We start from the raw sequence: 21,651 nt of genomic DNA, 5'->3' as shown, positions 1-21,651 counted from the left end.
TTATCCTATAATGCCTAATGAGTTAGCAGAATACATGGCAAGGGATCTAAAAACCATTTCTCCATACAGAATCTCTCCAGATCCTTCAAGTTTCAAGGTCAATGCTAGTGGACTCTCTTCATTTCCCCCCAAAGGTTTTCTATAGGGAACTGGGATGGCCACAGTAGGACTTGATTTTATGGTCAGTAAACCATTTTTTTGGTGTTGATTTTGATGTATGTTTTGGATCATTGCCCTGCTGGAAGATCCAACCATGGCCCAATTTAAGCTTTCTGGAAGAGGCAGTCAGGTGTCCGTTTAATATAGCAGAATATTTAAGATATTTACACAATAATCAATGGGGGATAGTACTAAATACAGACTTTAGTGATAAAAAGGTTGTTTTTTTTATTTGGCGACATATACTAAAGATAACAAAATTAAAACTAAGGCATTTTTAACCCATTCACGTCTGGTGATGTACCAGGTACCCAAGTGGGCTCATCTATTCTGTGACGTACCTGATTTGTCATCCCAAAAAAAATGCCCCCACATCGCTACAATTGTGGTGATGGTGGGGCACTGCTGGTTCTGTCTGCCCATACCAGCACAGACACCCCTCCCCCCTACGGGAGCGATTCTGAAGGCTCAACACACAATCGCAGATAAACCGCCGATCTCGTTTTCAGGTGCCACAGGCAGCTTCAGGGAAGGGGGTCAGGTTAAATGGAGAAATTGCTCTGATGAATGATGAACAACTCCAAATATTAAAAGAAAAGTTATGTGAAAAAAGTATCCAGAACAAGAAGTTGTAGAAGCAGTTAAACAAGTAGATAGGAAAGAACTATTAAAATATAAAGAAACACAAATAATGAGTTTTCTCTTCCAATAGTGTTAGATTATAACAATAAAAAAACAATGTTATATATAAGAAGGTTAAGAAGTAGACCTGTTGATACAGAAACCAGGCATTATAAATGTAATGATTGTTTCGCATGTAAATCCACAAAAAAAGGAAAATAAGAAAGGTAGAAACATTTACATCTACGAGTAGTGGAAAAAAAGTACTGACATGTAATACCACACATGTGATATAGTTTTTAGAATATACATGTGGCTTACAGCATGTGGGAAAAAGCAAAATAACATTGTAATAATATTAAAAATAAATAACTCAGTGTACCAAAACATTTTTTAGAACATGCCTCTTTTGGAGAGGAGTAGATATAGTTAAAGAATTGGAGAAAGTTTAAATGGAATGGATTTTTAATTTACAAACACTCACTCCTATAAGCGTAAATGCTGAATTTGAGTCAAATAATTTCTTATAATGTTGAAGGTAACATATTGTTAGATAAATGGGAGAGGTTTACATGCCATTTATGTTGTCTCATGTTTTTTGGTAAAACATATATATATATTTTCCCATTTTATTAAGTACATTGCTTGCTATTCCATTTCGAGAGGTTTATTAAAGAGAATTAATTAATAAGTTATTAGGCAAAGCATGGGTTAACGTAATTAATTTTCTGTATGTGCTGATTGCCGATCGTGATGTCATTCTCTCGAGGAGGCGAGATCAGAGAGCAACGATGTATTGTATCACGAGAAGATGACATGACTGCAATGTGGAAATCATGGAGGGCAGAGATTTGATTGATTCCATTGAAAAGATACCACAGTGATGAGCGATGCCTGACGAAGCCCAGCTTTGTGATTTGGAGAAACTTTTTATTTATTAAAATGCAAATCTGCAGTCCTATGTGAGCATTTTCTTGCATCTTAATGTAAGAAAGCTATTCTTATATTTTAAAATAAATACGTTTATTTACTAACTCCTCTGCCGCCACTGAATACACATCCATCTTGAAGAATTGGATTCCTAAAAGGAAGAGCACAGCTACCCTAACGGTCTCAATTCAACACAAATTATATGAGCAGAAGACTGCTCAACAAAGAGTGAGTTGCCATTGCCCACACTTAATTGAAATAATTTTCATGTTGACTTTATTACACTATATTTTGTTTTTAATGTATACATATTAAGTTAAACATTTGGAATCCCTAAGGTGCCATTTTCTTATGACTTAACACTTGGGTGTATGAAGCACACTATCCCAAATGGGTTTAATATATTTTTTTTGTTTCTGGCTGCAACAACTAGAGGGAAGGTTCAGCTGGTGTGTCTTTCGCAGTGTACACAACACTATTTTATTGTTACATTCATTTAATAAAATTTAATCAGTGGATATTTTATATGATGCCATGTATGCTAGCAAAACATTCACGTCCTCTGGCAGAAAAACAGCCCGAAAATATTACAGAGCCACCACCATATTTAACAGTAAGGATGAGGTACTTTTCCATACGGCTACCTCTCTATGTGCACAAAAATCACCTCTTTGCCAAAAAGCTTTTTGTTTTATCATGTTTGACCATAGAGCCCAATCCCATTTAATGTTCCAGTAGTGTATGAGCAATTAAAGACAGCTGAGTTAGTTTTTGGATGAGTAGAGGCTTTTTCCCCCCTTAAAATAACTTGTGTTCATATAGGGGATGTCAGATTTTAGTTTTTGAGACTTTCTGACCCCAAGACTCAACTAACTTCCGCAGTTCTCCAGCTGTGATCCCTGCCGCCTTTTTGGTCACTCGAACCACAATGCTTTGAGACAATATAGACTCAATAGGGTTAAAGATGCATCCAAATACATCAGTTCCAACGTAAAGAAACAAGCTGTTACACAGAAAAGCATAAGCAATGACTGACCTACATGAAACCGTACACCGCTGAAGAAATATGTAACGCAAAGCAGTGGGAGCACTGGTTAAATTGAATTATTCGGGCTGTATTCTCAGCAGATGCCCCCAGCTGTACTATACTACCTCACGCTCTAACACCCTAGCGGGTTTATGTCCCTTGTTCGTCACACAAGCTATTGTATAGACTCATCTCCAGTCCCTCGGCCAACCTCCTTTGCTTCTACAAATTTCGCGCACTTTCATTTCCGTAAACCTCCACACTTCACCAATCAGCGGTCAGAATAGGAAGCAGCGAACTGGCTGCGGATTGGCTATGCAGCCCGCGACGCGCATTCCTGTAATGATGAGCGTGCTGAATGAGTAACCCAGGATCGATCCAGTCGTCGGGGTTGATTGGGGGTGATAGCTGGGACTGTGCAATGACTGAAGACTTCAGCGGTTCCCTGACACCCCCGATCTCCCCCTATCTCACAGAGAGCTTGGAGTTGGAGGGGGATGGGGACAGCGCACCTCCTCGCTTCTCGTGCGCTCATGACAGCTGCAGGGATGGCGGGAAAGTCTTCTCTGTTGACTCTTACTTAGCATCTGGGGCCCTGAAAAGGTAAGCGCTACCCTAGACTTCACAGTAAAGTGTAGTGCAGTATTGGAGAAAAGTGACGCGTCCGAATGCCTCCCAACGCAGCAAGTTCACAACACTTTTGTTTTGAGAGGGGGGGGCGTGGAAAGGGGCGGTGCTTCCTTGAGATTTTGTTCTGCAAGCCCAAATTGCTGAATACGATGGTGCCATATAAAGCATAATATAATTAATAATCGTGAATACGTCAGAACACGCAGGACATTAATACAAGTATCCCACTTTGTTTCATTGAAAACTATGCCAGGCACTTCTTCCCTAGTTTATCGCATTCAGTGACCCCAGTGATTCTTGATAAAACTCTGTTGCAGACAGGAATGCCTTAACGCAGCGTGAAAAAGACCAAAATTAAAATTTGCATTCTTTCTTTTTAAAAACTACACACAGGGTCTATTTAAATCCCATGCAGTAGATCTTAAAATTGAGCTTGGCTTTTGGATTGTTATTTTTATCAGTCTTCCTTGGATTTTATTGCTGTGGACTAATAAGAGCTGTAAAGTATTTAAGACACTTTAAACAAGGTATAAATAACGAAGGAGATCTTGATAGTGGAAAGGAACGGAAGGAAAACAGAATGAAAACTGTGAAAGTAAGGGTCTAAATGAAAGTAATATGGCATATTAACCATAAAAATACAAGAAGAAGAAAATAGCGGAATCTGAAATAACATTAAGTGGTGTTGGACATTTTTCAAGCATTTATTCAAGCATTAACAGTTATTGGCTTCTATAAACTGAAATTTTGTCCCAAATTGTATTTCAGGTCTTTGCAATATTTTTTTTAAATGTTTTATTGTATTTCAACTAAAGATTGGCCATTGTTTTCTCTAAGGCTCTTGCTGAGGCTTGACCCTTCTCCAACCGACTACGAGACCGACACTGTGGAAATATTTGGCTTTCAATGGGTGACCGAAACTGCCTTGGTGGAATCAACAGATCTTCTTTTTGGATTGCTCAGGTTTCTCTTTTTTTTTTATTTCTCTTACACTGGACACATTTAACAGTGATTTTTGTTAATCTTTTGGAGCCTGGAAGGGTACACCGGTATTCATATATCAATTGTGAGGGCTCTGTTTCTATAAGCGTAAAGTCTAGAGCAAACATTGATCCTGTGAAAGTGTAGATCCAGTAACACTTACCTGTAGTGTAGGGAAGATTAAATGCCAGGTGCACAATCGGTAACGAGCTATATATTCACAACATGAGTAAGTGATCTAGAAAGAAAAATAAAAAAGTGAATATGTGAGAACGCATCTGCAATTCACATCTCAGTCAAAAGCCTTAGAAGAGAAAATAGAATATTAATTAGCAGGGCTTGACAAAACCCAGACATCAAGTCACTATTGTGACAGGGAATTGCTTCCTGGTGCCTAGGATTTCACCTGCAGGATCTGAAGCTGGCTGAGTATTGTGCATCGGGTAGACCACTGCTGAAACTCTAGTGCACCAAATTGTATGCAAGATTAAAGTTCACCAGTTCCTTGCTGCTGACGTGTAGCTTTTATTGTAGGAACTGAAGATGTCCTTGTTGGTCGGACTCGACCATTTTTTTAACTGATGTAACAACCTTAATCAATTCTTGGTTCTGTCTTGGATTCTGGATAGCTTTATGCCTTTCCAACGCATCTTTAAATCTCATCACTTCTGATGAGAGGCTGTTCCATTTAGCTAACCCCTTTTTAGTAAAGTTAAAAAAAATCCTTCCTTACATTTACATCCAAGCCTATGACTATGTAATTTTAGATCTATTGTTCTAATATATCTTCTCTTTTGAAATAAACTTTCTTCCGGTACTTTGTTAAATCCCTTTAATCATATACATTCTTCTATAACATTCTTCCTAGTCTTACCTGATAATTGTTATCCTGCGAACTATTTACCATTTTGGTAGCCCTTCTCAGAACTCTCCCCAGATATGTCAATATCTCCACAACTTTACAAAGTACCCTAGGTAAAGTCTGACCAGAGATCTATAAACTTCTCTTTTTTCCTACTAATGCCTAATTTTCTATTTCAGGCTTGTTAAATGACTCATCAGTCATTTAATACATGTGTTTGACAATTAATTACTTGCTTTATTTACCAATTGATGTATTAAACAATAATTTATTTAATAGATTAATGTATTAATTAAATTATTGTTGACAAAATGGTGTTTACCTTGTTTGGCTGGCTCCTAAATCTAAAACTAATTTGTAAAGCCCTGATTTAACCACATTTTGTTGGGAATTAATATACACAAGTGAGAAGAGACTTCTAAAAGCAGAATGTAAGACATAGGCAATTCTTTAGATACATTTTTCCTATAGAAAAACTAACCCGTATTCCAGTAAATCTGTGGATTTGCAGTGTCCATGTAGGTGAGTTACTGTTGTATTTTCTACAAGGCTCATAATGCCTATGTATGAATGGTTTACACACCAACATAACATAACCTTTTTTCAGGAATTTTACACTGATGAATGTGGCCAAAATACTTGCACAAGCTTATATTTTTTATATAGATATCTTAAGAAACTAGAGAATTTGTTTAAGCGATATATATATATTTTTTTGTTTATTAGGCAAAAAATAAATGCTCTGGAAAACCTTTCCCAGCCTGTATCATTTGATTTTGGTAAGTTCATTTCTTATGATTTAATTCACTTTGAGCTTTCCCTAGTGAAACTCTAAATGTTCATTAGAAAAACATTGAATATTGTAGAATATTGGTTGAAAAAATATATTTTCTCTTTTTGTGCTAGGACACTTCTTAACCTCTAATCCTGGTAAAAAATAAAAATGCGCAATATGCTTTAACATAAATGATCATTGTTCTCTTTTGAACTGTTCATGACTAAAGTGATATTTTATAGCAATGCTCACAGATAATTCACATTTACCCACACATGCTGAATCAAGTAAAGTAAACAAGTAAATTTTTACTATGAAGTTGGAATTTAACATGTTAATCTGTAGAAAATGTGCTCTAAATGATTGAAATCCGATGATTTGTCCCAAAAAAATAACCCTTATATAGAAGCTCAGTTAATTTGGATATGAAGGCTTAATTTTCCCTTTTTCTTCCAAGGGCAAATAGGTAGCATACACACCGAGGCAGAGGAAATCAGAAACCAATGTGTCCGGTTTTTACATTATGTCAAAGTATTTATTTACAGGTAAATGCTTTTATTTTTTTATGCAGATGTTTTTTATTCTTTGCTTGTATGTTAGTTAATTGCTGTGTTGGATATTCCATCTAGGGACACTTCAGCAATCATGTGCACTTTAATACATATGATAGCTGAGAGATCCCTTTAAATTTCCATTGGGTTCCCCTTACAAATGCAGGGGGGTTAGGCAAACTCCCCTAAATGCTTTTTGCCATTTGCCTGCCCTCTAGCTATTTTTCTTGCGTATTGCATACCATGCCACCTGTCAGTTTCTGCTCTGGAACATTAAATACTTTGGTTGGGGTCATTTGAGACCCCCCCAACACCCCAAAATGCTCTCACTGGATTCAGTGAGGGCACATTCCTACAATTGATCAGCTGCTTCTGTTGTCAGGCCGCGCAGAAGGTGAGTAGCTGCTGAGTCTACCTAAGGTGAGTGAATTGTTTGTTTTTTACTGTCTCTTTACTTAAGTGTTATCACAATATAAGAAATTCCCAGTCCTGCAGCTGCAATTAATGGCAGGATAGCACTTCCATTGAATGTATGCACAGACCCCTGCTTACAGTGTTTTCCAAGCCGGCACTGGATCTGATTGGAGTTAAGTATATCATGTGCCGGGAGATGTGTTTCGGTGAGCTCCTCTCCTGCACGGAAACTAGTGGGTGGGTAGTGAATGGGGCAAATCCGTATTCTGTATAACCTCCCCATGCTTTTGCAATGGAGACACAGCAAAAATGTAATGGCATATTAAAGCGCATGTGATGGCTGGAATGTCCCTTTAACAAAGATTTTGTATCTGTTTGGATTCATACATAGGAGATTAGAGAACCTTTTTCCAAGAAGTTCCTGAGCTTCTGTTTTGACACTGTTTTTTTTTAATTAAGCACCCCATGGTATTTCAAATGTATTTGGACTCTTTCCATGGGAGTATTTTTCAGAAGATAGAGCGCCAAATTTAGCACTAAAATAAGCTTTATTTCCCTCTGGAGTGGTCTCAGTGCATCCTGGATTGTCTTTTCGGTGTTGCTGAATTCAAGGATATAGAGTTTGAGAGATAAAAATAATGCAGTGAAATCCAAAACTAAATCTTATTTGCTATGTATTGCACTGTATTGTAACTAACCTGCATCATTTACAGTCTCTTTAATTCTATGACCACTACAATGAATAATTCCTGTTTATTGAACTCCTATTAAAAAATAAATATGGAAGTTTATTTTACTTTCTGTATGTAGTGACTTGGTGCATTAGTTACTTAAATGCCAATGGAATTTGCTTTTTACCCCAGCTGAATGTAACTGTCGGAATGCTTAATGACAATGCAGAAGATGCGAGCCTGGTATTTTGTGCATTGTATATCATTCGCTATTACAGGGAATGTCTCGAGAATGTTGCTGGCCAGAGAATGAGTGACAATTGTTATGTACCAAGGAATTGAATTGGGCAATTTTTTTTTTTTTAGTAATCCGTCCATTAAAAATGCAAATTCAATCTTCGCTCTTAAAGGAATTTAAACGTTTGTGAGCAGATTTTGATTTATAGGGATTCAACATCAATTAGCTGTGTATTATGTAATGGTAAATAATCTTACCCTACATTAGTTGTGTCTACATATGAAGCACACTATCATACTTAGCATAGAAGTATAAGGACAATACACAGTGGCTTAAAACTTACTGAAGCAAATTCATAATTCTGTTCATTTTGTCCTATGCCCTTTTCCATCATGATAATAATGTCACAATACTGTGGGGTTTTTTTTCTTGTCCGTGTTTTAGGATGTTGGAGATGCATTTGCCTGTGATTATTAAACCACAGATTCAGTATCCTTACAGTGAACATAAAAGTGACAAAAGCCTTCCACTATACAACACAGAAGCACATTTTGTTAAGATGATATATTTTTATCGGCTGCCTGACTGCATTAGACTGCAAGCAAACAACCAAAGATGTCTCTTCAGGCACATTTTAAAACACACTCTAGAAATTCCAACCCATGTGTGATGTCTTAAATTCTATCCGTCAAATGCGTTAAATGCATATGATGGCTCCATTGTCCCTTCTGCAGAATCATCTCAAATGCATTTTTCCCTTTCCCCGCGCACCAGCGACATACCCTACAGGAGATGCATTCGGCTGAATGCTTCTTCCTGCACATGATGTACTCGCTTTCTGTCAGCTCCAGCGCTGGCTCTGGTCAACGCTGTGTGTACGGGTCACATCTGAGTTGGTTTAAATTTCAGATGAAAATTAGTGAGTATTAGTGAATAAACCTCACAGTGTCTGAACTATGTGTTTGAAAACTCACTATGTATGTATGTATGTATGTATATCAGACTGCTCAATAGCAAATACAATCACATTTTTGTTTTCTTTGTAACTCTCAAAAATGTACACTGCCCGAGTTTCACGCAAAAATATTGACTGTAACAGGTTTTTGGATCCCCCTCAAAATATGGATAATGCAACTCTTCACCCCTATGATGAACAAGAGGCTCAGCTTCCCTCAAAGCTGATCGAAGAGCTTCATGGTTTGAGTTTGTATATTGACCATCTACATGAACTCCCAAGCAATATTCAGACAGCCTTCAGTATTCAGCATCAAGGAAAGGTATGTGCTCAACCAATTAGTGGTGGTTTTCTATAGTTTCCAACACTTAATATTGGAGTGCCCATTAAATATGTTTCACAATACCTTTTTTCTCACTGTTTGGAGCTTCCATGGTGTATTTAATACACAAAGGATGTTAACAATACTTATGTGATGTTAATGGAACTGCCTTTTGAGAGACTTATCATAGAGTTCCTCATAACCAACAGGACATTCCTGTGAGATAACCATGTGTGTTTGTGAACATGTCCTTGGTTTGTGATTCCTTACATAATTATTTATTTGATCTAGGTACTTCCCGCCTCGTGGCACCTCCTTCATCTGCACTTAGATATCCACTGGTCCATCTTAGAAATCATTCACCTTTTAGGAGACAAAATGCAAGGTATATTGCGGCAATAAAGCTATTATAATACCTTAGTCTTTAATGTGTATGGTATATATTGTACAGAATATTGGTTTATGCTTATGTTTAGTTTTTTCATCTTAAATTTTTAATAAAACCCAAAGGATTTTCAGATTGGTTAGGTTTTATATAGAATTTCTTGTAGCAATGCCTTTCACTTGGTTTTCCTTGTGGTTTTCATGTATCTGCTGTTTTTTTTTTTTTTTTTTTTCTTGTAGGTCAAATTGTGTATGCTCACCAGTTTATAAATCTCATCGGGGAAAACTTAACAAGCGTGAGCCTATTTGAAAGCCACTGTGAAAACCTAGTATGTGATCTTATTGTCCTGGCAGCAAGTAGATATACAAAGGTATTGATGCCTGTTATGTGTTTGCACTGTGTTAGAATTCCATTTCAGTCTGTAACTTTAGACACAAGGGTTTGTGTTTGTTTTGTGTATCATTATATGCTGCTTTCACAAAAGTGTTTTGCAAATCTTTTGTGCAGATGCGACCGTCAGATGCTATTAGTAGCCATCCTTATCCTTGTATGTGTATCAGAGAGCTGTGGATTTTGCTTGTCCAGTTTCTTGACCACAGAAGCAAAAGCTCTTCCTCTGAGGTAAAGCAATTGTACAACTTCTTGTTTTTCTTTCTTGGTGATTATGTATGGAAATTAATTTTAGTATATCAGCCTGAAAATGATCAATGCACAGAAGACAGATTATAAAAAATGTATTCTATATTAATAATGTTGTTTAAGGTACTGTTTCATATTTGCATTATAAATAGCATCCGTGTGTATTTTATGTCCATTCCTTATAGTTAATCTTTTTTTTGTAGTGTTTTTGGAACTTGATTAATAAATTATTAAGAAACCTTCTTCAGGGATTAAATGGCTCGGAAGCACCTCAAATCAGCAATATGGTCCAGTGTAAAGATTCACTGGGACTCAGCTGGTGGCTTATTTCACACCTCTCATCTCTTTATCAGTTCGATCGCACTGGAAATCACGATGAGCAGGTAATTTAAATCCATTCTAAATATTTTTTTTCCTCAAGGAAATGCTAGTGCCTCTTCACCTGTACATCTAAAACAGTCAGAACTGTTACAGATAAATGTAGCTAAACATTAAGGATCTTGGCATCTTATAATAAGTAAGTGTAATAATGATGCACATAGGCATGCTATCTCCATAGAACATTGGCAGTAGAATGGGTTGTAGTGAGCTCAGCAACTTTAAATGTGGCACTGTCATAGAATGTGCCATTTCTGTCATGCTAGATCTTCCCTGGTCCATTGCAAGCGTTATTTTTGTGAAGTGGAAGTGTCTAGGAGTAACAACTCCTAGACACTTAGAGCAGGGCTGCTGAGCACTGAAGCGTTCACAAAGCAAGGTCCATAAACAGAGGATTTGATCAGTTTGGTGTGGAGGAACTTGTGTGGCCTGCACAGAGCCCTGACCTTAACCCCACTGAATGCTTTTGGGATTTATTGGAATGGCAATTGGAGCCAGATCTTACAAATGTTTTTTGTTTGGCTGAATGAACACACATCCCCACAGACACACCAAAATCTTGTGGAAAGCCTTCCCATAAGAGTGAAGGCTGTTCTAGCTGCAAAGGGGGTTACTCGGTATGAATTCCCATGGTTTTGCAATAGGATGTCCGACAAGCTCATATGGGTGTGAAGATCAGGTGCCCAAATACTCTTGGCCGTCTGGCGTACATGAAGTACATTGAGGGGTGCACCTTAATGCATAGGACCGCTGTGGGATTCCCCTTAGCAAATGCATGAAGCAATTCTGCAGAATCCATCCATCTGCATTGACCTCTTTCCCCGTCACCAGCTATTTGGGTTGCAGGAGATGGGAACAGTTGAGAACATCTCCTGATGTCTCCCCACACACCTCCTATACCTGTCTGCAAGGAAGTTGCAGTCTTGACTCGATATGGGTACTTGGATGGGGTCTAACAAGACAACCGGTTCACATGCACAGAAACTATTTCCATTGAGTGATCTTTGACGCTGGAGCATAAAAAAGTTGCATTGAAGTAGGGAAATCACAGGAAAGTAGAATAAATTTGAATGATGGGGAAATATTAAGTTATGTCTTAAAAGGTTACAGGCAGTTTATGTGGCAAACCTCTACAGTACGGACTGTTGCCTGAACGGAAGGTTAAACGTGCTATGTTTAACCTAAGGTTATTTGCTTTAACCTTGCCTACCTTGAAGCAATTAGGGATACAAAAAGTGTGAACTTGTTTGTGGAATGTCGCAAAAGTCGTTATTGCACATACAGTGTCACCATTTTTTCTGACTTCTGCCTCATCAAAATTTGCCAATGTTTTATTTCTGCAGTAATGCTTATCATAACCATGTGTGTTTTTCTCACAGTTTACCATTTATTGTGTGTAAATAGACTAAACTATTACTTACTAATAATTACAGCTCCAGGTGGTTTCAAACTGGAAATTTGTAGAAGAGCTATTAAAGAAATCGAGCAGTGTACAGGTAATGGTCATCTGAGATTTGAATGCTTATTGTTGAAGAAAATACATAGGACATCCGTTCCATAACGGATTAAACAGCAAGTAGTTATAGTGTTTCCCCACCAGCTGACTAGTACCATTTGCATGCAAAAAGACTTCTTGCTGGTGGTGATCTCTGTCTCATGGGGATCGAAAACATGACAGTATGTTTCAAACATGAATATAAAAGAGAGAGGTGCGCTTTGGTTAATCATCTCTATAAAGCTGTCACTCTATCATATGTTCCGGTGCTATGTAGCATTTTCAATCTAAATGTTCAGAATGGGTCTTCAAAATGTTAAATTTAGTCTAGGGGTGTCCAAAGATTTCATTCTTCTGGTAAGCCAAAGTAAAAATGCATACATTCTCCTACTGTTAGCAGTCACCAGTTTGAATAACTATGTTAACATTAAGGCTTTTCAGTATGAATTTAATTTAAAGAATGTAGATTTGGCCCATCTAGTCTAAAATGTAATATCTTCTTCAAGAATTCAATCCTAGAAGATCAGCTTCGAATGCATTTGCAGTGCTGCTTGTCCTTATGCAACATCTGGGAATCAAACTTGCCCACTGTGACCATACTGTGGGAATATTATAGCAAAAATCTGGTGAGTACCTAGGGTAAGAATACTTAACATGTTTCTGAGTTTAATAACAATTAAATTGAAGAGCTACATGAATTGTAATGTGATTGGAAGATTCAATGCATTTACTTTAAAACAATTTAGGAAGTCTAAAGAACTTTGTTGCATGTGTTCATAGTTGTCCATGTTTGGTATGATAAGAACACTTTTCAGAATCAGAACCTTAGTCTAGTCTTAGATTCAGGATACCCAAGTATTTCTCGTACATATTTAAATTATCTCACTAAAATTAGCATCTACTACTTCTGCCACTTATCTAATAACCTCTCAGTAAAACTTCCTTACATTACATCTAATAATATATTAAATGTAGCAATCCTAAAAGTTCCATTACCTATATTATAAATGGTTCTTATGTGTCGTTCTTACCTGTGCAGATTTTCCTGTAAATCCCTATAACTTTAGCATTTGTAATGCTTGTCTTTTGCAAGTCATTCCAATAAAATCTATAGTATTTAAACCACCACTTAAGGCAATATGTAAATTTGAGATTTTTTTATGTTATTTTTTTCTCAACATGCAGTGAATATATCACTGGTCTTTCTTTCCTGTAGAATAGCTCCTTTAACATCTCTTGGCTTGGCGTGAAAGGCTTGGCCAGTGTCAGTAAAACCCCATATTCCATGCTGGAGGTGGTGAAGGGGTGCTGTGCTGATGTACAAAGTGCTGACCTGTACAAGTCTGATAACAGCTACTTCATTTTCCTGCGGATCATGGCTCGTCTGATGAAAAAAGCCAAAGAAAGCAGTGGGACCCATCCGTGGAAGCAAATTAAAGGAAGGTCTGTATGTTTTATTCCATCTTTAGTCTCTGGCTTAAATTACCCCCGAGAATTTGATAATACTGCTTCTTTTATATTTCCTAGTTTATTTATAGCTCACAAGAGGTCTCCAGTTAAATTTTCTCCTAATTCATGAGGAGTTAATAAATAATGCATGGTGGGTTAGAAATAGTTTGTTTGTCAATCCAAGAAAGCCACATATAGATATTGATACAGCTGGGAATTTCCACAAGTTTACTTGTGTGATCTCTAAAAAGAACATCTAGCAAAATTGATCAAAAATGCTTCCATTGATTAAAAGCGTTTGGTTACTAATATAGTGCTGCAGTATTTTCAGGAAAGAATATTGGTAGAAAAAATATAATTAATCTGTATCGTACGTTTTAAGAGTTAGTCCGGTTCCATGTATTTAAAAAGAAAAGTGTCTCTAATTTCCTGGTTCTTCTGATGTCCTCCTTTGTTGTTGCCATTCAAATACAGTTGATCTGTATCTTATTTGATTCTTGACATGGTCTTGTTAAACTTTGCCATACGGTAGTACCTTTCACCATCAATTAATCATGTAAATAATCAAATAAATCATGTTGGTTTTTTTTGTCTTGTTATAACCTGTTTTTATAACTTTAGTGATAATTTTGTATTTTTTAAATCCTGGGTAAAGGTTGCAATTGATCAGTGTTTAATTTAGTGAAATATCTTTCCACAGAATCTATTCAAAGTTTCACCAGAAGAAGATGCAAGAACTTACAGAGGTTGGGTTGCAGAACTTCTTCATGCTTTTCCTGTTACTGGCCATCGTGGCAGAGACTGAAGATGTCGCAAGCCGCGTGTTAGACCTTTTAAACTTTTTAGCCCCCAGCCATATCAGCACTGCCCAGCGGAATCTTGTCTGGCGGGGGAATTTTGCATTCCTCCTAATATACGTTGAGAAAAACATGGACATAAGCGCACTGGCAGAAAAACTGTCTCACAACTTCCGTGAAACGGCTAAAGAGTTCTTGGTGTCAAAGGGTGACTACGGTCAGAGGCACACACACTGGACGCTTCTTTCTACCTATGTTGATGGTGTCCAGGAAGTGTTTGAAACCAGTCATCACCTGCAGCTTTCTGAAGAGAAGCTACTCAATGATGGTTTTAGCATGATGTTACCAGCATGTAGAGAATCGGAGCTTAGTGCTGTGCTGCATTTTCTGCAAACTGCTGTATCTCGACTCAGGTAAGCCAAAAGTGTATACTTGTATATTTTTTATGTGATTATTTTAATATTTTGTGTTCCTCTGGTATGTTTAACTAACTATAAATTCCATTCTTATTATTTACACCCTTAAGGCCCCAACGACTGCTTTGTTTAATATATATCTATGTTTACTATATGCCTGTACAATCGTATCTCCTTCTCTCGCATTTTAGGTAATCATATTCGCCTTTTTTCTTTTTAAACCATATTCATACAGATAACATATGTATTAAAACTTAAATCAACAGTGAAGTAGAAAAAACATATTCAGTTTTTACTGTATGTTTGTGTGTGTACAGGGTTGACATCAGGGGGGTACAACCCTGGTAGGGAAGGGCCCAGTGGGGTCACATGACATGCATTAAATGACACGGGTGTAGTAAAGACACTGGCGTAAAGAAGTCCCCTAGAACGGTGGTTCCCCCAGGGCCAACATGCTGAATATGATGTAATTTCCCTATGCTCAGATATAGCATGTGAGGACCTTGAGGGAGCATAAGAGCTGTCGGTGGCCTACCCCCTCTGGAGCCAACAAAGATTGTGTGTGTGTGTGTAAGTGAAAATAAAAATGTTGGTCTGTGTGAGTATGATACTGTTTGTTTGTGTAGGTATGTTACTCTGAGTGTGTAGTATGTTAGTCTGGCTGAAGAGCTTGGCTCCCCCTTTGCAGCTATGAAAGCTTCCACTCTTTGGTGAAGGCTTTCTACCAGATGTTGGAGTGTTTCTGTGGGAATTTTCACCCATTCATCCAGTAGAGCATGTGTGAGGTCAGGCACTGATATTTGATGAAAACGACTGGCTCACAATCTCCGTTCCAGTTCATCCCATAGTATTTGGTGTAAGCATGTGTATAATGGTATTGGAGTGTCAGGGGTGAGCTTAGGGTTAGTGGCTCCTGGGAGGAGAAGCAGGAAAAAGAGAATGTGTGTGTGTGTGTGTGTGTGTGTGTGTGTGTGTATGGTGATTAGATTGAGTGTGTGTTAAAGTGTTAGGATGTATGTATGTATGTTTGTTATATTCTGTACCCAGACACCCTAGGTTTTTCACCTGTTCTCATAAATTGAGCTTATCGGGTAAGACAGTGGAATGGAGATGGGAGGGGCATGAGGCCTAGACATTAATCGTTAAAAGATTTTTGGTGAATGCTGTGTGTGTGTGTTAATCAGCAGTGATGAATTTAGTGTGCTCTGGTTGCAGCATGAAATGCCATGTTTGATACTAGAAATTACATGCAAGCAGCACCAGAAAGTAGGGAAATATGTATTTAAAATGTTTGATACAATAATAGCATCTTCAATGTCTTCCTGCGCTGTCCCTTGGTATGGCAGCATGCACTCTTCTCTGTTATATAGTAGGTCTGTGGTTGAAGATGCATCACAGTAGAGGACTGCATTGGGAGCGGTCTTTCTGGGGCTGCGGGCAGGAGCGGGCGGTCAGGCACTGTACCTGCGGGTCCCGGTAATCCCGCGCAGTCCCGCAAGGATGCCTTCTCGCTGCTCCATTACAGTGTCTCCTATCTTGCTCTGCCCATGAACAAGGCGGAGTCACGCGATGTGACATCACTTCCTGTGACTCCGCCTTGTTCCTGGGCGGAGCAAGAGAAGAGATGCTGTGAGGGAACAACTCGAGGGCAGCCTTGCGGGACTGCGTGGGAAATCAGGTAAGGAGGTGGGCGGGATTGGCCACAAATGTGGCGGGATTGGCCACAAATGTGGCGGGAGCGGGATTCAAAACAGCGGGAGCAGGATTCAAAAAGCAGTCCCGTGCAGGGCTCTACATCACAGTGCTCTACATCACAGTGCTATGGGCCATCTAATGTATGTAATGTATGGATGTTAACACTTTGAAGGTAACAGTTTTAATTGTAATGCTGGCTCCAGTTTTCCATGAATGTGTGTGTGGTTTTGAATGTAAATGTCTCTATGCATGTTATTGTTACCTAATCGTTGCCAACGAATTTCATTATCGATTTAGTTGAATCGATTTTTTATCGATTTATAAAATGAGTTTTTTTTTCAGAGCAAACGCTCTGAAAAATACCCCTCATTATATAATCCGTTTGAGTGACTCACAGCAGCAGCTCCTACTTACCAGTCCCTCCCTGTAATCACTGTGACAACTGGCCCCGCCCTTTCCTTCTCCCAGAAGGCCAGAACCACAGAAGGCTGTGATACTCATCTAACTGTAAGTATAAAATTAATATTTGGGCTGCTGAAAGTTAGGGGAGGTGGGGGTTAATTTAGGGGCAGTTATGGTTAATGGGATATTTAGGGTTAATTTAGGGGCAGTTATGGTTAATGGGATATTTAGGGTTAATTTAGGGGCAGCTATGGTTAATTGGGTGTTTAGGGTTAATATAGGAGCAGCTGTGGTTAATGGGGTGTTTGGGGTTAATTTGAGGCAGTTGTGGTTAATGGGGTGTTTAGGGTTAATTTAGGAGATGTTGTGGTTGATGGGGTCTTTAGGGTTAATTTAGGTGATGTTGTGGTTAATGGGGTGTTTAAGGTTAATTTAGGGTAGTTGTGTTTGATGGGGTATTTAGAGTTAATTTAGGGGTAGTTATGGTTAATGGGGTGTTTAGGGTTAATTTAATGATGAGGACTGAGGGTTAATTTAATTAATTTCATAAAGTTAACTTAAGGCGCAGTTAGAGGTAAAAGGGGGCAGACTAAGGGGAATCTAAATCCTGGGGGCAGTGAAGATTAACCCAGTACTTATTTATAAAAGTATGGTGTCAGTGTGCTGTGAACAGGGTATAAGGCATTTCTGGGGAGGATGGAGTGACATATCTGGGGGTATAAGGCATATACGCTATATAAGGCATATGTGGGGAGGGCAGCGTGGCATGTCTGGGGAGGATGGAGTGGTGTATCAGGGGGTATAAGGCATATCAGGCACAGTGGCATATGTGGGGGTAGAGTGGAGTGGCATATGTGGGAGGCAGCGTGGAGTGGCATATGTGGGAGGCAGCGTGGAGTGGAATATGTGGAAGGCAGCGTGGAGTGGCATATGTGGGAGGCAGCGTGGAGTGGAATATGTGGGAGGCAGCGTGGAGTGGCATATGTGGGAGGCAGCGTGGAGTGGTATATGTGGGAGGCAGCGTGGAGTGGCATATGTGGGAGGCAGCGTGGCAAGCCTGGGCTCAAATGTGCATAAATTGGGGGGGCTGGTTGGGAAATAAAGACAAGAAATGCATTTTATCAAAGTTTGTTTTTTTTATTCTGCTGTTTGTATTTAACATAATTTGTTTTTTCATTTATTTTAAATAATTTAATAATGTACATTCATTTTTTTTTTTATCCGATTAATCGAAAAAATAATCGGCCAACTAATCGATTATGAAAATAATCGTTAGTTGCAGCCCTAGTAATATATATATATAGCCTCTCTAGGTACACTGTGTATTGGCAGAATGTAACTGTGTGTGTGTATAAGCCTAAACCTGATTTTTTTTTTTTTTTTTTTTTTTCATTTTTTTTCTTCCCCCTCTCTCTGTCTTTGAGTTTAACCTATAACAAACCTCTTTTCTGAAATTACAAGGACTTCTAATTTTCTTTCTTACCTTGGTAGATTTTCCTTGTGTGTTCGGTATGTCTGACACAAGGCTTATTTAAAATGAAAAGAAAGCCGGAGCAATTTTCTTTATTCCATTTCAGTCTCCTAAGGCCTGTTTCCCCCTGGTGAGCTCATAGCAGTAGGGGGTTTAAGGGAATTCAGCTCTCTGCAAATTAATGTCTCGCATCATGAAAATTCAGGAAGGTTTTTTTTTTTTTTTTTTTGTATCTTGAAAAGTAATACAGAGAATGTGAGTATTATTCCTTGCCAGCGGGTAGAAGATGAATGATTTTGTCACAGTTTTACTGCTTGATGAGCAGTGTCCTGAGGGTCAGGCTTAACTCTGTGTCACTATGCTGCTCATTACTCTTGAGCTAAATAAGGGCTGATTGGATCTAAATTGCCTAGCACATGGGCCACAGATGAGCTCAGTGAGCAGGGGATGACCCGCTATTCAGGTGGGGAGTCACCCTGGTGTGCAAATGCTGCATTAGAGCACCGTGGGAGAATGAGAGGCTGCCAGCAAAAGAAATCGAAATGTAAAAACTCTTTGAAGATGAGATGGAAGAATTTTGAAGTGTACAAAGTGACAGGTTGATGGTACTTATCAGCTTTGGCTGGATTAGAGAACAGTGTCATTTTGCTTTTATAATGACAGTAGTCAGAAGCAGGCTGCTAACTACTCGGCAGTGCAAATGCTGCCGTTGACAAAGCATCTCCTGCTTCGTGCTGGCTGGTTTGATAGAGTGGAGCTTTGGCTTGTTTTAAGACCAGCGTAATCGCATACTAAAGAATAGTGAAAGCAATTAGCCCTGTAGCTGCTGACATACAACATATTTTTTTTTGTTTATGTTGTATATCATCATTTCTACTTTTAGCTGTTAAGGTTTATATACAACCCTCTGGCACTAGATTATTGTTTTAGCAACGTGGCACGTGGTATTTAAATATTTTATGACTTATGGATTTCACTAGGGGCACAGTGAAATCTGTTACACTATGTCCATAATGTAAAAAGATTAACTTGCTTACCCTCTGCCAAAAGCTGCAGTGGCTTCAGGAATAATGTTGGTGTGAATGCAGCTTCCCTGTGGGTTGCTTGAGGGGACTTGTCCATTGACTCATTGACTTACAAACTCCAGGGCCATCAAGATGAGCAGAGATCCAAAATAAAGATGGGATATTGTTTTAATGCTAGTATTGAGCATTCATTTTATTTTTAATCTTAAAATTATGTTTTAGTGCAATGTGACTGTGCAACGATATCTCAACATACAATAGGGCACAAAGCAAACCTTGCAAAAACAAATGACTCCTTAAGAATGAAAAAGTGTCCTTTTGTATGTACAAAATCCAAGTGGGACGAAAACACCAAAGGGGGTTCCCTTAGTGAGCGAGGCTCTAATGACCCCCCATCTGCCAATAACGGTGATCAGGGAGAATGGTTCTGCTGACTTGCGTTCCTGATCATTCAGTGTGATCTGCAACAATTCCTATCTTGAACTGCTGTGAAAAGCTGTCATTTTTCTGTAGCACACAGTTGTGCAGTCTAATTTTTTTTTGCCAGAAGGCCCTTTTAACTCTCTAATAATCAGAGTTAATTAAGGCCTGAGGGGCATCACTATCTCCTCTGCCAGTGACTGGACGAAACAGGCATAACCATGCCGTTGCAACACAAAACTAGGTATACTGCACCTCTAACGTGTAGAAAGCAACTTCAATTCTATTAGTGTCTCGCTACTAGAACCATATAACCAAACCACAAAGCAGTGAGATAATGCAGACCCACACTATAGGGATACATACTGTATATGCATGCTTTCAAGGGATGACAACCAATAGGTAAATTAAATATCACATGGAAAAAAAAAACATGTAATATCTAATTATCAAGAGCCTAAAATCAAATATAAAAGGCTCACCCACACTTTCCTGAGCATACCTTGCTCGGTATGTTCAGCTCAAGGGAGACCGACAAGGTATCTGTTTGTCCCACCAGCAGTGCTTCAGATTTCCACAAGAGAGTAAAAGGAGGAGGTGGTGTCAATAAAACAATATTTATTATAACAGCATAAAACATCTTACATACACTAAGAAGCATCAGATGTGAAAAGTCTTCAAACATCACCAGTCCCTTTGTGTGCAGCTCCTAGACACACTGTGTACAGAAAACCTTTAACTTTGTATTCCTTCCCAAGTTCCCTGTAACTTTTTTGATTTGAATGTTTCATTCTTCTTGGGTTGTTTCTTAGAATGTGTATAGGCCTTGCGGGTATTACACGTATAGAACCCTGGTTTCTGATTAGTAGGGCTGCAACAACTAATCGATAAAATCGATAATAATCGATAATGAAATTCGTTGGCAACGAATTTCATTATCGATTAGTTGAATCGATTATTATCGATTATAAAATGAGGTTTTTTTCAGAGCAAACGCTCTGAAAAATCCCCCTCATTATATAATCCGTTTAGTCTGACTCACCGTCTCACAGCAGCAGCTCCTACTTACTCCCCCTCCCTGTAATCACTGTGACAACTGGCCCCGCCCCTTCCTTCTCCAGGCCAGAACCACATGGCTGTGACACTCATCTAACTGTAAGTATATGTATATATATATATGTATATATATATATGTATATAATGTGTGTGTATATATATATATATATATATATATATATATATATATATATATATAATGTGTATGTGTGTGTATATATATATATGTGTATGTATATGTGTATGTAATATATATATATATTTGGGCTACTGAAAGTTAGGGGAGGTGGGGGTTAATTTAGGGGCAGTTATGGTTAGTGGGTTGTTTAGGGTTAATTTAGGGGCAGTTATGTTAATAGGGTGTTTAGGGTTAATTTAGGGGCAGTTATGTTAATAGGATGTTTAGGGTTAATTTAGGAGCAGCTGTGGTTAATGGGGTGTTTGGGGTTAATTTGAGGCAGTTGTGGTTAATGGTGTGTTTAGGGTTAATTTAGGTGATGCTGTGGTTGATGGGGTCTTTAGGGTTAATTTAGGGGATGCTGTGGTTAAGGGGGTGTTAAGGGTTAATTTAGGGGCAGTTATGGTTAATGGGGAGTTTAGGGTTAATTTAGGGGAATCTAAATCCTGGGGGCAGTGAAGTGACATATCTGGGGGTATAAGGCATATACATTATATAAGGCATATGTGGGGAGGGCAGTGTGGCATGTCTGGGGAGGACGGAGTGGTGTATCAGGGTGTATAAGGCATATCTGGGGGTAGAGAAGTGGCATGTCTGGGAGGCAGGGTGGCATGTCTGGGGAGGATGGAGTGGGGTATCAGGGGATATAAGGCGTATCAGGCACAGTGGCAGATGTGGGAGGCAGCGTGGAGTGGCAGATGTGGGAGGC

The 21,651-nt window shown here is 38.7% G+C and overlaps 1 protein-coding gene across 1 annotated transcript in view; it reads left to right on the top strand.

Annotated features, from left to right (window-relative positions):
• The first annotated feature begins 2,574 nt into the window (after window positions 1-2,574).
• MMS22L (MMS22 like, DNA repair protein) overlaps window positions 2,575-21,651 on the top strand; it is a 41,200-nt gene continuing 22,123 nt past the window's right edge. Inside the window, exons 1-13 of the mRNA XM_053459872.1 lie at window positions 2,575-3,340; window positions 4,205-4,330; window positions 5,937-5,989; window positions 6,443-6,530; window positions 8,959-9,136; window positions 9,428-9,521; window positions 9,761-9,891; window positions 10,029-10,142; window positions 10,364-10,543; window positions 11,972-12,034; window positions 12,540-12,659; window positions 13,250-13,476; window positions 14,183-14,692. Of these exons, the coding sequence (XP_053315847.1) occupies window positions 3,096-3,340; window positions 4,205-4,330; window positions 5,937-5,989; window positions 6,443-6,530; window positions 8,959-9,136; window positions 9,428-9,521; window positions 9,761-9,891; window positions 10,029-10,142; window positions 10,364-10,543; window positions 11,972-12,034; window positions 12,540-12,659; window positions 13,250-13,476; window positions 14,183-14,692 (2,129 nt within the window). The 5' untranslated portion in view covers window positions 2,575-3,095. The remainder of the gene's footprint in view (window positions 3,341-4,204; window positions 4,331-5,936; window positions 5,990-6,442; window positions 6,531-8,958; window positions 9,137-9,427; window positions 9,522-9,760; window positions 9,892-10,028; window positions 10,143-10,363; window positions 10,544-11,971; window positions 12,035-12,539; window positions 12,660-13,249; window positions 13,477-14,182; window positions 14,693-21,651) is intronic.

This window comes from Spea bombifrons, chromosome 3 (assembly GCF_027358695.1).
Source record: "Spea bombifrons isolate aSpeBom1 chromosome 3, aSpeBom1.2.pri, whole genome shotgun sequence".
In the NCBI taxonomy this organism is placed as follows: domain Eukaryota; kingdom Metazoa; phylum Chordata; class Amphibia; order Anura; family Pelobatidae; genus Spea; species Spea bombifrons.
The sequence above is the reverse complement of the archived record's forward strand: the minus strand, read 5'-3'. Positions and strand labels throughout refer to the sequence as shown.